Source organism: Microcebus murinus, chromosome 16 (assembly GCF_040939455.1).
Source record: "Microcebus murinus isolate Inina chromosome 16, M.murinus_Inina_mat1.0, whole genome shotgun sequence".
NCBI classification, from domain to species: domain Eukaryota; kingdom Metazoa; phylum Chordata; class Mammalia; order Primates; family Cheirogaleidae; genus Microcebus; species Microcebus murinus.
In genome coordinates this window covers 65,976,876-65,991,673 of record NC_134119.1, presented here as the reverse complement: position 1 = coordinate 65,991,673, position 14,798 = coordinate 65,976,876, and the positions used below count along the sequence as shown (strand labels likewise).

The window sequence follows — 14,798 nt, the reverse complement described above, 5'->3', positions numbered from 1 at the left end:
GAGCCGCGCACCCTCCGGCCCGACGCCGGCCCGCGCCCGCGCCTCCGCCGCGCCTCCCGCTCCGCCCGCCCCGGCCCGGGGACACGCTGGGGCCCGGGCGGGGCCTGGGCGACCCTCCGCGCCGCGCCCGCTCGCTCGCTCGCGGCGATGAGCGCCTGGCCGTGACCCCCGCGGGGGACGGGCCGGGGTCCATGCTCGCAGCCTCCTCCGCGCCCGGCGCCCGCCACTGACGGCCGCGGGGCTGGGGGCGGGCGCCCGGCCTCCCGCGCACCCCGCCGTCCGCGCCCGGCCGTCCGGGGCCGCCGCCCGCGCCCGCGCCCGCCCGGCTCTGGAGGACCCGCAGCTGCCGCCGGCGTCGGCCCATGGCCCGGAGGGTAGGTCCCAGGGCGGGACCCTGGGGTCCCCGCGCTTCGCCCCCCTCCATCTCCCCCTCGGGGGCTCCGGCCCCGGCGGCCCGTCCGCCCTCCCCCGTCTCTTTCTCGGCCTCTGCTCCCCTGCCCGGATCGCCTTCTCTCCCCTCTGGCCCCCCTTGGCCCCTGGGTGTCCCCTCCCTGCCCCTCGGTCCCCCCGCGGCCCCCCCTCTCCGAGCCCCCGGGCCGCCCCTCCCCCTTCTCCGTGTCCCTCGGCCGCTCCACCCCAGGCCCTTCATCCCCGCCGCCCCGTCCCCTCCCCTCGCCGCCGCCCCGGCCTTCCCGGCGACTTTTGTTCCGAGCCCCGAGCCCCGAGGGCGAGGGTGGGACGCGCGGCGAGAGGGTCTCACCCGCCGCCGCCGAGGGCTGGTCTCCTTGGCCGGGGAGGGAGAGGGGGAGGAGGCAGCGCGGGCAGGGGGGAGGCTCCCATTTGGGAGGGCGGGGCGGGGCGGGGCGGGGTGCGAGGGACGGCGGGGCGCTCGGATTCTCGTGCGGGCTCCGAGAAGTTAGGAGAAGAGGAAGTGGAAGGGGCTGCTGTGCCTCCCTGAGCCTCCGAGTCTTCTTCGCCGACAGAGGGTTTGCCCTGGTGACGGACAGGCCCCTCCAGCTTCCCGGGCGTGTGGCTCTGTGACAATGGGACGTGCAAATGTCACCCCCTGCTCCTGTCTCCGGGCTGTGTGCGCAAGTGTGTTGCTGTGGTCGCATGGAGTTGTCCTGTCCTTCAACAAGTGTTTGCCGCTGTGAGCCGGGCACTGCGCCGACGGCCTCATTCATTCGTTCACTCCTGTGCTAAATGTCTCAATCATTCATTCAGCCTGTTTGGCTCTGTGTGTGCCATAAGGGGTGTCTCTGGGGATTGGGGGTGCCCTAAGCCTGCACGTGTGCTCCAAAGTGTGTGTATATGTGGGTGGCGCGACTGACACACTCGAGTGTGCACGTGGGCTGGTGTATGTATGGCTGTGTGTGTCTGTGTGTGTGGTCGATTCACGTGGCCAGTGGGGGTGACAAGTTGTTAAGACACACTCAGATGTGCATTTTTGACAACTGCAGAATGAAACGGAAGTGGGGAGGCTGCATAAGAGTCCGCCTTTGTGTACAAACAGTGCCCCTCCTGCTCCCTCCCTCCGCCCCTGTCCCTCTCCCCTCCGACCCCTCTACCCCTCTTCCCTTCCAGCAGACCCTCCCTCTCTCCCTCTGCGTCCTCCCGCCACCTGTCAGGAGTCTGATGGAACATTTTTCAGTCCTCGGCCCACCCGGACAGCTCCGTGGAATATGGGGGGCTTCCAGGGGTCGGGGCTCAGGCACTAAGGGACCAGAGTGTGGCTTCCTGGGACACAGAGGGACATCTCCTGGGTCCCGGAATAGGGAGGTTCTTCAGCTGCACGTCGGAGTCTCTTGACACCTCCTGGGGCTCTCCCTGTGTCGCCTCCCCCAGTACGATGAGCTGCCCCACTACCCAGGCATCGTGGACGGCGGCGCAGCCCTGGCGGGCTTCTCGGAGGCAGCGCCCTCAGCACCCAGAGCTCCTGGGCCCTACGGCCTGCACCGGCCTCCCCAGCCCCTGCCCCCAGGCTTGGACGGTGACAGCCTGAAGAGGGAGAAGGATGAGATCTACGGGTGAGTGGGGGCTGGGGCGGCGGGGGCTCCCTGCGGTCTGGGCTGGCTGCCTTTGCCCGCTCTGCCTCTGTCTCTGTCTTTTCTCCTCCTGGTTCTCTTGTCCCCTCCCCGTTGCTCCACACACCCCCCCCCAGCCCCACCCTCCCCTCGTGAGCTCTCTCCTCTCCTGCCTCCAGACACCCGCTCTTCCCGCTCCTGGCGCTGGTCTTTGAGAAGTGCGAACTGGCCACATGCTCCCCCCGCGACGGCGCCGGGGCTGGGCTGGGCACGCCCCTGGGCAGCGACGTCTGCTCCTCCGATTCCTTCAACGAGGACATCGCCGCCTTTGCCAAGCAGGTGAGCCCCCGCCGCCCGCCACGCGGGGGCGCCCGCGAGGAGGGGCGAGGAGGGGGGGGCGGAGGCAGGCCGTGCCCCGCTGGCCTCTCTCTTCCCCCCCAGGTCCGCTCCGAGAGGCCCCTCTTCTCCTCCAACCCAGAGCTGGACAATCTGGTGAGACCTGGGCCCCCCACAGGACCCCCTCCTGCACGGAGTCCCCTGTCCCCTTGCTGTGTCCCTGGGGTTGGTTGGGGTGCAGAGAGGAGGTGCCTGGGCCACCTTCTCAAACTGCGACCCTGTTGCCCCTGTGAGTGTGGCGTACCCATCACTAGCTCTGCGACTCCGGGCAAGTGGCGCCACCTCTCAGTGCCATGGTGGCGCCCTGTCCAGCGCAGCTGCTAGTAACTTCGATCCAGCAGGGCTGCGTGCGTGGGCTTGAATGAGTTAATGCGAGTCAAGTGCTTAGAACAGCGCCTGGCACGGGGTGGGACTCCCACCACAACCAGTGGAGGCAGAGAGGGGAGAAAAGAGAGGAGGCAGGGGGAGGTACCCCGGCCTCTCCCATCCTTAGCACCCCAGCTCCCCCCAGGGCTCCTATTGGCCAAACCCTTTGGCAAAGGGCTCTGGGAAATGTAGTTTGCAGGTGGAGGCGGGGCTGGGGCTGGGGGTGCAGGTCAAGGTGGGTGCACGTATTGCTGGAGCCCACCTTAGCTCATGCCTCTTGTGACAGTCCCCTCTGTCTTTTGGTTCTCTTTCTCTGTCACTACCTCTCCATCGAACACCCTCCCTTTCCTTAATTCTGGTCTCTGTCTCTGTTCTGTTTGTCCCTGTCATTCTGTCTCACTCTTCCTGTTTCTCTGTCTCTGCTTTCCTCTCCTTCCCCAACCTCTCCTCCTCCTCCTCCCTCTCTCCCCCCCACCTCTGTCCCTTCCTGTCCCTGCTGGCAGATGATCCAGGCCATCCAGGTGCTCCGGTTCCACCTGCTCGAGCTGGAGAAGGTGAGCCCTCCCACTCCGCCCCAGCCCCTCGTGCCTCCCCCTCCCCCAGGCTCTCTCCCCACCCCGCCCCTGTGCACCCAGCCCTGGCCCCCGGGTGGCCCCCCCAGTACCCCGGTGCCCCCCCAGGTCCACGACCTGTGCGACAACTTCTGTCACCGCTACATCACCTGCCTCAAGGGAAAGATGCCCATCGACCTGGTCATCGAGGATCGGGATGGCGGCTGCAGGGAGGATCTTGAGGACTACCCGGCCTCCTGCCCCAGCCTCCCGGACCAGGTGGGCCCGGCACAGTGTGAGGGCACGCGCCACGCACAGGCTCGGGTACAGCCAGACGCTGGGACCCAGACTGACCAGGGTCCCCTTGCACGCGCGCACACACACACAGGCACATGCACGCACCCAGACCATGTAACCGCTGGGCCCCAGCACGTACGCACACCTGCCACATGCCACCCAGGAGCTAAAGTGGCACCATACTACAACTTTATCAGCTCAGGACACCAGACAACAGCCACACACATGGCAGCCACGTGGGTCCCAACTTGCCACAGCTACACACAGAGATAACGTGGCACAGCCTCGGAGAGGAGTCACACGAGGAGCACGCCTAGGCGGTTTCTACACAACCAGCAATGACATGGCAGGACACGAAGTCAGATACAGGCTCACAGCAGTCACAGAATGGCCTCAAGGACCCTCCGCCTCACAACCCATAATATGCACATGCTCAGCGAGAACCCCTTGTGTGTGATTATCGGTGACAAGTCACTCGCAGGCTCATTCAGAGGTCTTCATGCAGCCTCAGGTACACTCACATGACAGTCACCTAACAGTCCAGCCCACCCAGACACAGTCCCGGCGTCATACAGTCACTTGTGCGGCAATGACAGTAGCCACACGCATAGTCTTGACAACAAGACCCACCAGCTGTGACAATCAGTGTCACATACAGCCATGTAAGGCGTGGCAGAGGCAGACATGACCATGCTCAAAGGCAACTGTGTTTCTCAGCTGCACCCATGGAACAACCATGCCATGGCCACACCTCTTTGGGGACAGCCATGCCATCTTGGACTCTTTGGATACAACTGCATGCTCAGATAAGCCATGTTCGCTTAGGTGCTACACGAAAGTCTCTGAACAGTTTCGGGACATGAACTTGGGTACACTCCCCTGCAGCGTGGGGTCAGGCACGGCACCCTAACAGCTCCAGGTGACAGCCACGATCGTGCTCATGAGTCCTGAGATCTGAGCAGTTCAGCAGTTGCACCCAACTGATCCCGAGATGCGTTCAATGCACAATTCTGCACAGACACGTCAAGCCTGGGCAAAACTCCCCAGCGGGAGACAGGGTGCACCCACGCTGGGTGATCTGGGGAGGGACTGGTCCCAAGTGGTGGGCAGGGTTGGAAGCAGTCATCAGGGTGGTGATGGCCAACCTCGGGCCGAGTGACAGTGGGCAGCTGGCCCTGGTCTGAAAGGTGGGTGCCCTCATGCAGGGCTTGTCAATTGATTGGCCGCCCTGGGCCACGAATCCAGCACATTCTCCAGTCGCTCAGTCTTTCGAAGTGTGCAGGGGGGGGGTCCTTCCTGGACACCCTTACTTGCAATTCTGAGACACCAGAATCTCTGGAAACTCCAAGTTTGAGTTTTTCTTTTTCATGAATTTTGTGCAGACTCACTCGGCAGCAAAATCTGACCTGAACTAATGAGAGGCTATTTATAGCCTTTATTTATTGCACTCGGTTAACTAGTCACCCACGTTGCTGCAGAAATGTTAATGAGTCTGACGATGAGGTTGCGCCCCAGCCCCTGCTGGGGCCGGTTATGAGCTGCACGGTGCATGCGCAGATTTACTGTCTAAAAAAACGTGAAAAGTCCTGGAGTCAGAAACACCTCTGTCCCCCAGGGTTTCGGGTCGGGTGCCATAGACCCGTGTTTGTTGAGTGATTGCTGTGCACCTTTCTGTGAGCTAACGCACTGAATCTTCACTAAATCTAAACGGAGGGGACTGTGACTGTCCTCCCTTTTCCAATTGAGGAAACGAAGGCACAGAGAGGCGAAGTGACTTGCCCAAGATCACACAGCCAGGAAAGAGGCAAGGACAGGCTCCCCCTTCAGGAGTCCTGGCTCCAGAGCCCATACTCTCAGCCACTGTGCTCTCCCGTGCCCCAAGCCTTGCCATTAACTTCCAGTTCTTGTTTTCTAGAATAATACATGGATTAGAGACCATGAGGACAGTGGGTCGGTACAGTTGGGGACGCCAGGTCCATCCAGCGGGGGCCTGGCCTCCCAGAGTGGAGACAACTCCAGTGACCAAGGTGAGAAGCTTGGGAGGTGGAAGGGAAACATGGGAGTCGGCCAGAGGATTGCAGTCAGATCACAAGTAGGACTTCCAGAGGGGCAAAGATAGCTGGGGTGTGGAGTGGTGTCTGGGGTGAGGGTTCTGGGGCCCTGTGGGTCCCCACTCCTCACCATCCCCACACAGCATGCCTGTCCCCCCCTCAGGAGATGGGCTGGACGCAAGTGTGGCCTCTCCCAGTTCTGGGGGAGAGGACGAGGAGCTGGACCAGGAGCGGCGGCGGAACAAGAAAAGGGGGATTTTCCCCAAGGTGGCCACCAACATCATGAGAGCCTGGTTGTTCCAGCATCTCTCGGTGAGAGCCCTGTGGCCCCAGGTACAGGGTGGGCACAGAGGGATGGAGAAGGATGGTCCCCAGGGACTGAGCCCCCGAGAGCCACCGAGAGATGGGAAACTGAGGCAGGGGGATATTGGGAGAGATGCTTTTGGAGAGCAAGCATCAGTGAGCATACCTGTGTGCCCGGTGCTGCTAACGGCTCTTAACTCACTCAGTCCTTCCCACTAACCGCCCACCCACCCATTCACCCACTCACCCACCACCCACCCTCCATCCCTGGGAGGGAAGGGCTAGCCTAGTGTTATTTCCACTGTGCGGATGAAGAGACTGAGGAACAGAGAGGTTAGGAGAATTGCCCAAAGCCACACAGCCAGAAGTGGGTTCAAACGCAGGCAGTCTGGGCATAACCACTACACCACACTGCCTCTCGGGGAGAGACAAAAACTAGAGACAGGGAGAGGCTGAAACAGAGAGAGACACAGAGATAGGAGGAGGACAAAGACAGAGTGAGATAGAGACAGGGAGAGACTGAGTCACAGAGGGACAGAGACAGAAAAACAGACACTCGGAGACAGGGAGGGACTGACTCACAAAGAGAAAGAGACAGAGACAAGAGAGAGAGAGACAGAGACAAGAGAGAGAGTGCCACAGAGAAAGAATCAGGAGGAAGAGACACACCGGGCTTTGATGGTGACTCGGAGAGGGACGAGGGACAGGCTGGGCTTTGCCTCCCTCCCCAGCCGGTGGGCCCCTCCCCAGCAGGCTCCCCAAGGACGTCTGGCCAATTAGCCTCTAATTGCGGGGGGGGGGGGGGGGGGCCGGGGGGCGTAACTGCGCAGGAAGCCTGCTGGGCGTCGCCGGGTCCCCGGCTTCCCAGGCGCTCAGACGCGCACGCGGCCCTCCCGGCCCCGCCCGGCCTGGGCTCCCGTCCCCGGGCTCGGCGGGCCAGGCCTCCGGGATGGGACGGCGCGGGCAGGCGGGGTGACTCTTGCCGGTGGCCGCAGCACCCGTACCCCTCGGAGGAGCAGAAGAAACAGCTGGCGCAGGACACGGGGCTCACCATCCTGCAAGTCAACAACTGGTGAGCGCCCCAGGGTCGCGCGCTCCGGGCGGAGGCCGGGCGCTGTCCGCGGTGCTGACGGAGGCCCGGAGCGCGCAGGGCCGGCCCCCTCGCGCCGCGTCCTCTGCCCGGCTGTCCCCGAGTTCACCCCCGCCTCTCTGCTCCTCCCTCTGCACCCCTGCGTTCCGCGACGGCGCCCCAGGTTCATCAACGCCCGGAGGCGCATCGTGCAGCCGATGATCGACCAGTCCAACCGCACAGGTGCGGGCAGAGCGGGGCGGGAGGGCCTGGGGTCCTGCGGGGACGTCACCGCCGGGAACGGGCTTCCCGGGGCTCAGCCCGCACCCCTCCACCCTCCTCGCAGGGCAGGGTGCCGCCTTCGGCCCGGAGGGCCAGCCCCTGGCGGGCTACGCCGAGTCGCAGCCGCACGTGACAGTCCGGCCACCGGGTAAGCCCCGCCCCCGGGCCGAGCCCCGCCCCCGCGCGCTGGGGCCCTTCTTTAAACAAAGGCGCCTCACCTGAGTTCGGTTCCAGAGCGACACAGGGCGTCGTCTGCACCTTAGGGGAGCACTCGATGCCAGCGCAGACTCCCGTCCCCTCCCGTCCCGCCTTTCCCGTACCAAGCTCACTTCTTCCAGGCTCCGCCCACCACATTGGAAACCTCCCCTTTTTATTAAAGGGCTAACACCCTCTTCAAACACAGACTGGGCGGGGCGCGGTGGCTCAGGCCTGTAATCCTAACTCTCTGGGAGTTCGAGACCCGCCTGAGCAAGAGCGAGACCCCCGTCTCTACTAAAAATAGAAAGAAATTAATTGGCCAACTAAAAATGTATAGAAAAAATTAGCCGGGCATGGTGGTGCATGCCTGTAGTCCCAGCTACTCGGGAGGCTGAGGCAGGAGGATCCCTGGAGTTTGAGGTTGCTGTGATCTAGGCTGACGCCACAGCACTCTAACCTGGGCAATAGAGTGAGACTCTGTCTCAAAAAAAAGAAAACAAAAACACTACTCAGTCCATCCTGGTCCAGGGATCCCGTGGTGAAGGGAGGGGTGAGAGGGATTTAGGGGGCTTCTGGGGGTGTCTGGGGAAGACCCGCCAACCCTCCCTTTTTGTCTTCCAGGATCGGTGGGGATGAACTTGAACTTGGAAGGAGACTGGCATTATCTATAGAGGCTGGATTCAGGAGAAGTGTGAGTGCCCAAGGTCTAGGGGTATGCAACTCTCAAACCTCCAGAAGACCTCCGGACTCCAATAGTAGGCCCGGCCAGAGCAGGGTCAGCTTGGGGTCCTGAATTGAGGGCTCTCCTAGAGAAGATGTTTCATCCATCCATCCACCTGTCCATCCATCCATCTGTCCATCCATCCATCTGTCCATCCATCCACCTGTCCATCCATCTATATATCCATTCACCCATCCTCTCCGTCAACCATCCATATATTTATCCATCCATCAATCATCCATCCAAATGTAATCCAGCCGCCTACCCACTCACGACCCATCCAACCATCCCTCCATTCATCCATCCATCCATCCACCCACCCACCCATCCACCCACCTCCACACCTACCCACCCACCTACTCATACATCCCGTTTGTCCATGCATTCACCCCCTCCTTGCCCACCCATCCACCCACCCACCCATCCATACGTACATCTCCAAGCTTACATTGCACCCTTGCTCCAGGCCCTGACATGCCTCAGATAGGGTTTGGCTCTTGAGAAGATTCTGGTCTTAAGGGAAATGGACATCCCCAATGACAATCCAGTGCAACAGTTGAAACCCAGGGCAGAAAGTCATCAGCTAGCGCTGGAGTTCCAGGGAAGACTTCCTAGAGGAAGTGGCCTCTGGATGGGGCACTGAAGGATGAATAGGAGTCCACTGGGCGGAGTCAGGGGTAAGGTGGGAGGTCACTCTTTTACTCTCCCAGGCCTTGAGACTCTCCTCTGGCATCATGGCAGCATTCCAGATCATCTTCTCATTTAGTCCTCACAACAACCCGAGAGAGAGAGACTGTTATTATTTTCATTTTACAGATGAGAAGACTGAGGCTCAGAGAGAAGAGGTCACTTGTGTAGGTCCACCTTGCTCAGAAAAGCAGAGGGAACAGCATGTGCAAAGGCCCAGGGTGGGGGGAGGCAGCCTGGGGTTTCTAAGCACAGGTCAGATCTTGACACTCCCTGGATTAAACCCTTCTGTGGCTCCCTAGTGCCCTCTGGACAAAGTCCAGACTCCTTAGCCCAGCATCCATCCATGAATACACGTCTTCCGAGCCCCTCTGTGCCCAGCCTGTGCTGGGTGGCGCTGGGGCCACAGCAGTGACCGTGAAAGGCCCAGCCCCAGGCAGGGGCGACCCAGAGTGGGCAGAGCTGGGTTGTGGAAGCCCAGGAGCGAGAGGAGCCCAGAGGGGGCGCTGGACCCAGGCTTTGGGGGAGGGGGATGGTTCAGGGAGGGCTTCCTGGAATAGGGGCATCTGACCCAGGCTGGAGGATTCAAGGAGGGCTGCCTGGAGGAGAGGACTTTGGAGATGAGACCAGGAGAATGGGAAGAGTGGGGCAGGAGAGGGGTGACTCGCAGGACAAGCGCATCCGTGAGGGCCCAGCAGTGAGGGAGGGGGCTTCCCCCCCACCGCCGGACGCCCCCACTGGGCCCTGTGCTCCCTCTCCTTTGGGTCTCTCCTCTCGTCCTTTCCTTGTCTCTCCATGTCCCTCGTTGTCATATACAATTCTGCCTGACTCCTTTCTGTCCCCTCTCCCTCTGTCCCACTCTGTGTGTCTCCTCATCATTCTTTCTTTCTGGGTCTCATCTCCCTCTTTCTCAGTCACTCCATCTCTCCTGTCTGTGGTGCCCCCCTGTCCCTGCTCTGTGTCCCCTCCCACCTCCTCACCTGGGCTGTCCCCACCCCACAGCCCCGGCCGGCCTCCAGCTGTGACCGCCAGCCTCTCCGGCTCCAGGACCCACCTCCAAAGGCCCGTCCACTCAACGCCTACCTCCCCGGGGCCCCGCGGGGACAGGGGGCCTGAGCGCCCACCCGAGGGTCTCTCCGGGACACCCACAAGGCCTCCAGGCCCTGAGCCTCACTTCTGTCCTCACCTCTGCCCGGGCCTCAGCTGCGATCCCGGGCCGAGGTCTCCAGAAGGTGGTGGCTGGGGCTCCGCCTCCAGGACAGAGAAGGGGCTGGGCGGGCTGGGAAGGGGGGTCGCCCGGATCCAACATTTTGGGGAGATTCCTTCAGCCTCCCCCACCCCCGTGTTCCCCCACCTCCCTTCTCTGATTTTTTTTTTTTTTTAATGATAAAAGTCTTAAAAACACAAAGGTACCAATTGGAGTTCTTGTGTCTCTTCCAAGATTTCAAATTCTCATCCGTTTGAAGTTCCTGGACCACTGATGGATAATCATTGTCACTTTTGATCCCGCCCGGCTACCCCGTGTGTATCAGTTAGCTATCGCTGTGGAACGAACCGCCCCAAAACTTTGTGACCCCAACAGCAACTATATTGAAGCTCGTTATTCTGTGGGCTGGTATTTCATCCCAGGCCCCGTGGCCACAGGGCTCCCTGGCAGGGCTGGGGCCACAGGGACAATGGGAGGGGACCACGAGGCCGTCTGGTTGGTCCACAGAGAGGCCTGGCTGGACTCCCAGAGCGCCCAAGCCTGGCCTGTTGCTATCCCCGCTGCATTCTCTTGGCCACTGAAAGTCGAGATTTCAGGAAGAGAAATCGACTCTGCCACCTGTCGTCTGGCGGTGGCAGCCGCAGAGTCACGTTGGGACAGATGCAGGTCCGGGGAGGCATGAAGAATTGTGGCCAGTTTTCCATCAAGCTGCAGCACTGTGGCTTCCTGCACTGCCCTGCTTGAGAGTGGTGCTCACAACGGACGTGGGTTCAAATCCCAGGTCTGTCCCTAGCTGTGGCACCTCAGGCAAGTGAGTTCGCCTCTCTGGGCCTCGGTTTGCACACCTGGGAAATGGGAATGGTGGCAATGCCGGCCTCATGGGATTGTTGTGCTGAGATGGAGATATCGCTAGGGACGTGCTGAGGATGGCACCTTGAGTGTAGCGAGCACTCAGTCGCAGGCAGAGGTTATCCTTTGACAATGGGGAAACCGAGGCTCAGAAACTGGGCTGATGGAGTCCACTGGGGCTCCCAGCTTACCAAGCCCCTCTGTGCTGCCCCGAGAGAGACCACAAAGGTGGGGTTGGGGCATGTCCCTCCGCCCCTGTCTCTCCCTCCATGTCTCTCTCTGTCCCCCCGACCCGCATCCACAGGGTCCCCCCGCCCCAATTCTCCTTCTGTGTTCGAGGTGAAGTCTCTCCCTCCAAGCAGGGGCCTGCATCCCATCACACCACCCTCGGGTCCTCTCTTCCGGGGACCCCTCAGCCCCTCTGCTGTCCAAGCACCTTCCCCGCCCTGTCCTCAGAGCCACCTCTGACCGGTCTTGGGCACCCCCGGCTGCGTTCACAGCCACCGTGTTCAGGGTCCCTGGGCACATTGTGTGCCACGCTGGGCATGAGGGTGGGACCATGAAAAATGTGTTCCTGGCCACCCTGAGCCCCTTCCGGGTGGGCCTCAGACAGAGAGATTCACAAAGAGACACACACGCTGCTACAAACAGACGCTCAGATGCAAAGATCCACACGTGTCAGAAACACATGACAAACAAATAATATGCCACACTCAAACACAGTCACTCTGAGATGTGGGGACACACACACGGACACACACAGACACACACAGACACTGGGAAACTCAAGGAAAACCCACAGGTTCACCACACGCACGCTTCTGTCTCCACACGCATTCACAATTTGCACAGAGCCTCACTCAAATGTGTTCTTGCACGCTCACACTCAGAGCTGCACACTTGTGCTCACACCTTCACACACGTGTTCAGACTCACACGTGCGTGCTCACACGTGCAGACATGCGTTTGCACTCACACATGCATGCTAACACAAACACATGGTTCCATACAAGCACAGGTCTCTGCTGGCTCTTACACGCCCTTGCACGTGCGCTGGTGCTCACGTGCACGTCCACACCAGCTCCAGCACGAGCTGCCCCGCCCCACGGGGGCCACGACCCAGACCTGGCGGACTCGGATCAAACACCCCTCCAGTGCCCGTCCCATGCTGCTGGCTTCCGGGTCTCACACGCTGCCGTTTTGTTCCCATGAACACATCGTGCAGGCCGGGCGCGGTGGCTCACGCCTGTAATCCTAGCACTCTGGGAGGCCGAGGCGGGCGGATTGCTCGAGGTCAGGAGTTCGAAACCAGCCTGAGCAAGAGCAAGACCCCATCTCTACTATAAATAGAAAGAAATTAATTGGCCAACTAATATATAAAGAAAAAATGAGCCGGGCATGGTGGCGCATGCCTGTAGTCCCAGCTACTCGGGAGGCTGAGGCAGGAGGATCGCTTGAGCCCAGGAGTTTGAGGTTGCTGTGAGCTAGGCTGACGCCACGGCACTCACTCTAGCCTGGGTGACAAAGGGAGACTCTGTCTCTAAAAAACAAACAAAAAATCCCACATCGTGGAGCCCATTGCAGACCTAGAGTCGCTTAGGTTTAGACACTGACTTGTGCAAAGCTACCAGCTCGGTCCCCCTCCTGGGCCTCTGTCCCGGCTGCTCCATTTGCCTGGGACACCTTGCCGGGCTCAGAGGTCACCTCTCCAGAGAAGCTGGAGCACCGCCCCAGTCACACTCTCATCACCCCATTTCTTGTCCCCTCAACCGCCATCCTAGCTAGCAGTTCTCGCGGTCACTTCCTTGCCTGTTTTCTTGTTGGCTTGAGCCTCAGCCCGCAAGCAGGGCGGGTGCTTGCCTTTCTCCACCATCCCCGAAGTAGCTGCCGCCTGGCACTCGCAGGTGCCCGGGACACAGGTGGCAAGGACAGGACCCAAGTTCATCGTTCTGAGGTCAAACTTTGATTATTCACGAAACAGATGTTTCCAAGTGCGCACTCTCTGCCCGTCCCGGCTCTGGGACGTCGGGGAGCAAGTCCGACAAGGAGCCCCGCCTCGGGGAGCCGATGTCTAGTCCCGGAGATCGACAGCGGACGGAACAAATAAGGACACTCTCCAGTCTCTTAGACGATGGCAAGGGTCACAGAAGAGTGGATATGGGGTGGGAGTGTAGCTGCCACTTCTGTGACTTTACTGGGCCCTTCGGTCAGTGCTTGCTGTGGCCCAGGCTCTGTCCTGGCAGCTTGTTCACCCTTAGACAGCCCGGGAGGTGGGTCCCACTGCTGTCCCCATTTCCCAGATGAGGAAACTGAGGCCCAGAGAGAGGAAGATTCTGTGATTTTTTTAAAAAGCCTAACATGAACTGTTTTCTGGGTGTGATATTATTTTCGTGACTATGATGAGTGTCTCTTTCTCTCCAAACTCCCAGGACTAAAGCGGGAAGGGTGACAGCTAGACTACAGGAAGGACTTCCACTCCACCCTTTTGAAGGAAGGTGGGGGGAGGGCTGTGGGGGAGGCAGCAGGGCCGGGCCAAGGCCTGGCACAGGGGAAGGGTCTCCAAGGCTGGGACAGCGGGGGAGTGAGGGAGGGGCAACTCTCCTCTTCCCCTCCCCCCTTCTCCCAGAGACCAGAACTGCATCTCGCTTAATCCCCTCTAATTAAACCAATTGGATGGGCCACCAGGGAGGAGGGAAATTGGGCGGGAGATTCGCTGTAACTAAAAGTACCTCCCCCACTTCCAGGTTCTGGGGGGCCCTGACCAGGGGTGGGCTTCACTGAGCGGGAGGGGTCCCGAGTCCTGGGGACATTCCAGGTCGTGGGGGGCCAGACGGGCCTGGAGGCTGGCGTGTGGCTCAGGGCATGTCTGCTGTGGCTGTGGTCTGGGAGGGAGGGCTGTGGGGACAGTGGCCGGGCGGTTGGAGCCACCACTGCCAGGCTGTCCCGTGGCTGTGTCACTGAGGGAAGGCTGTCTGCCACACCGCGCCTCGGGGTGGGCTGCGTCTCCCCGTGAGTTTGCACCTGTGACTTCGAGACGCTGGGTGTCCCTGCGTGCACCTGGTTGGGATTGCGTGACAAGGCAGGACTTCACCACTGGGGCCACCTGGCAGGTGTCCACAGCGTCCCTGTGTCTCCGAAGTCGCTCTTCTCTGTCAAGGCAGAACTGCCGGTGGCAACTGCCCTCGCCCAGCTGGAAGGGCCTAGACCCGACAGGGACGACTGGGTCCCAGGGTGGCGCGGGCCAAGTGCGACCCTACTTAATCACCCAAGGCAAGGCAGGCACGGCGCTGTGTGACAGCAGATGAAGCAGCCGTCAGAGTAGTCTGACATCTGTCACGGTGGCCCTAGAAGTGTAACCGACGGGCAGGCTACTAAGTTCTTTTTTGTTTTGGGGTTTTTTTGAGACAGAGTCTCACTCTGTCGCCCGGGCTAGAGTGAGTGCCGTGGCATCAGCCTCGCTCACAGCAACCTCAAACTCCTGGGCTCAAGCGATCCTCCTGCCTCAGCCTCCTGAGTAGCTGGGACTACAGGCAGGCGCCACCATGCCATATATATATATGTATATATATATAAATTTTTTTTTTAGTTGTCCAGCTAATTTCTTTCTATTTTTTTAGTAGAGACAGGGGTCTCTCTCTTGCTCAGGCTGGTCTCGAACTCCTGAGCTCAAGTGTTCCTCCTGCCTCAGCCTCCCAGAGTGCTAGGATTACAGGTGTGAGCCACCGCGCCCGGCCCAGGCTACTAAGTTCTTATCCCATCTGTGTAACTGGGACAGTTTCATGTCACTCGAACAAAAG

At 60.6% G+C, this 14,798-nt stretch overlaps 1 protein-coding gene across 4 annotated transcripts; it reads left to right on the top strand.

Moving 5' to 3' along the window:
* Positions 1-10,197, top strand: MEIS3 (Meis homeobox 3). Of its 4 annotated transcripts, XR_001153205.3 has the most exons (14): positions 1-374; positions 1,846-2,027; positions 2,204-2,363; positions 2,466-2,516; positions 3,290-3,340; positions 3,467-3,616; positions 5,550-5,661; positions 5,849-5,997; positions 6,984-7,060; positions 7,242-7,300; positions 7,404-7,487; positions 8,159-8,228; positions 9,075-9,112; positions 9,948-10,024. XR_001153205.3 is itself a non-coding variant. In XM_075993199.1 (13 exons), exons 1-13 carry the CDS (start codon positions 363-365, stop codon positions 10,059-10,061), a joined length of 1,266 nt encoding a protein of 421 aa, XP_075849314.1. In that variant the 5' UTR covers positions 1-362; the 3' UTR covers positions 10,062-10,197. The 4 variants fall into 4 exon arrangements, 3 of the variants coding, with proteins under 3 accessions (XP_075849314.1, XP_012617009.2, XP_012617006.2); XM_075993199.1 differs by lacking the exon at positions 9,075-9,112 and having other exon boundaries at positions 7,409-7,487; positions 9,948-10,197; XM_012761555.2 differs by lacking the exon at positions 9,075-9,112 and having other exon boundaries at positions 3,518-3,616; positions 9,948-10,087.
* The last annotated feature ends 4,601 nt before the right edge of the window (positions 10,198-14,798 follow it).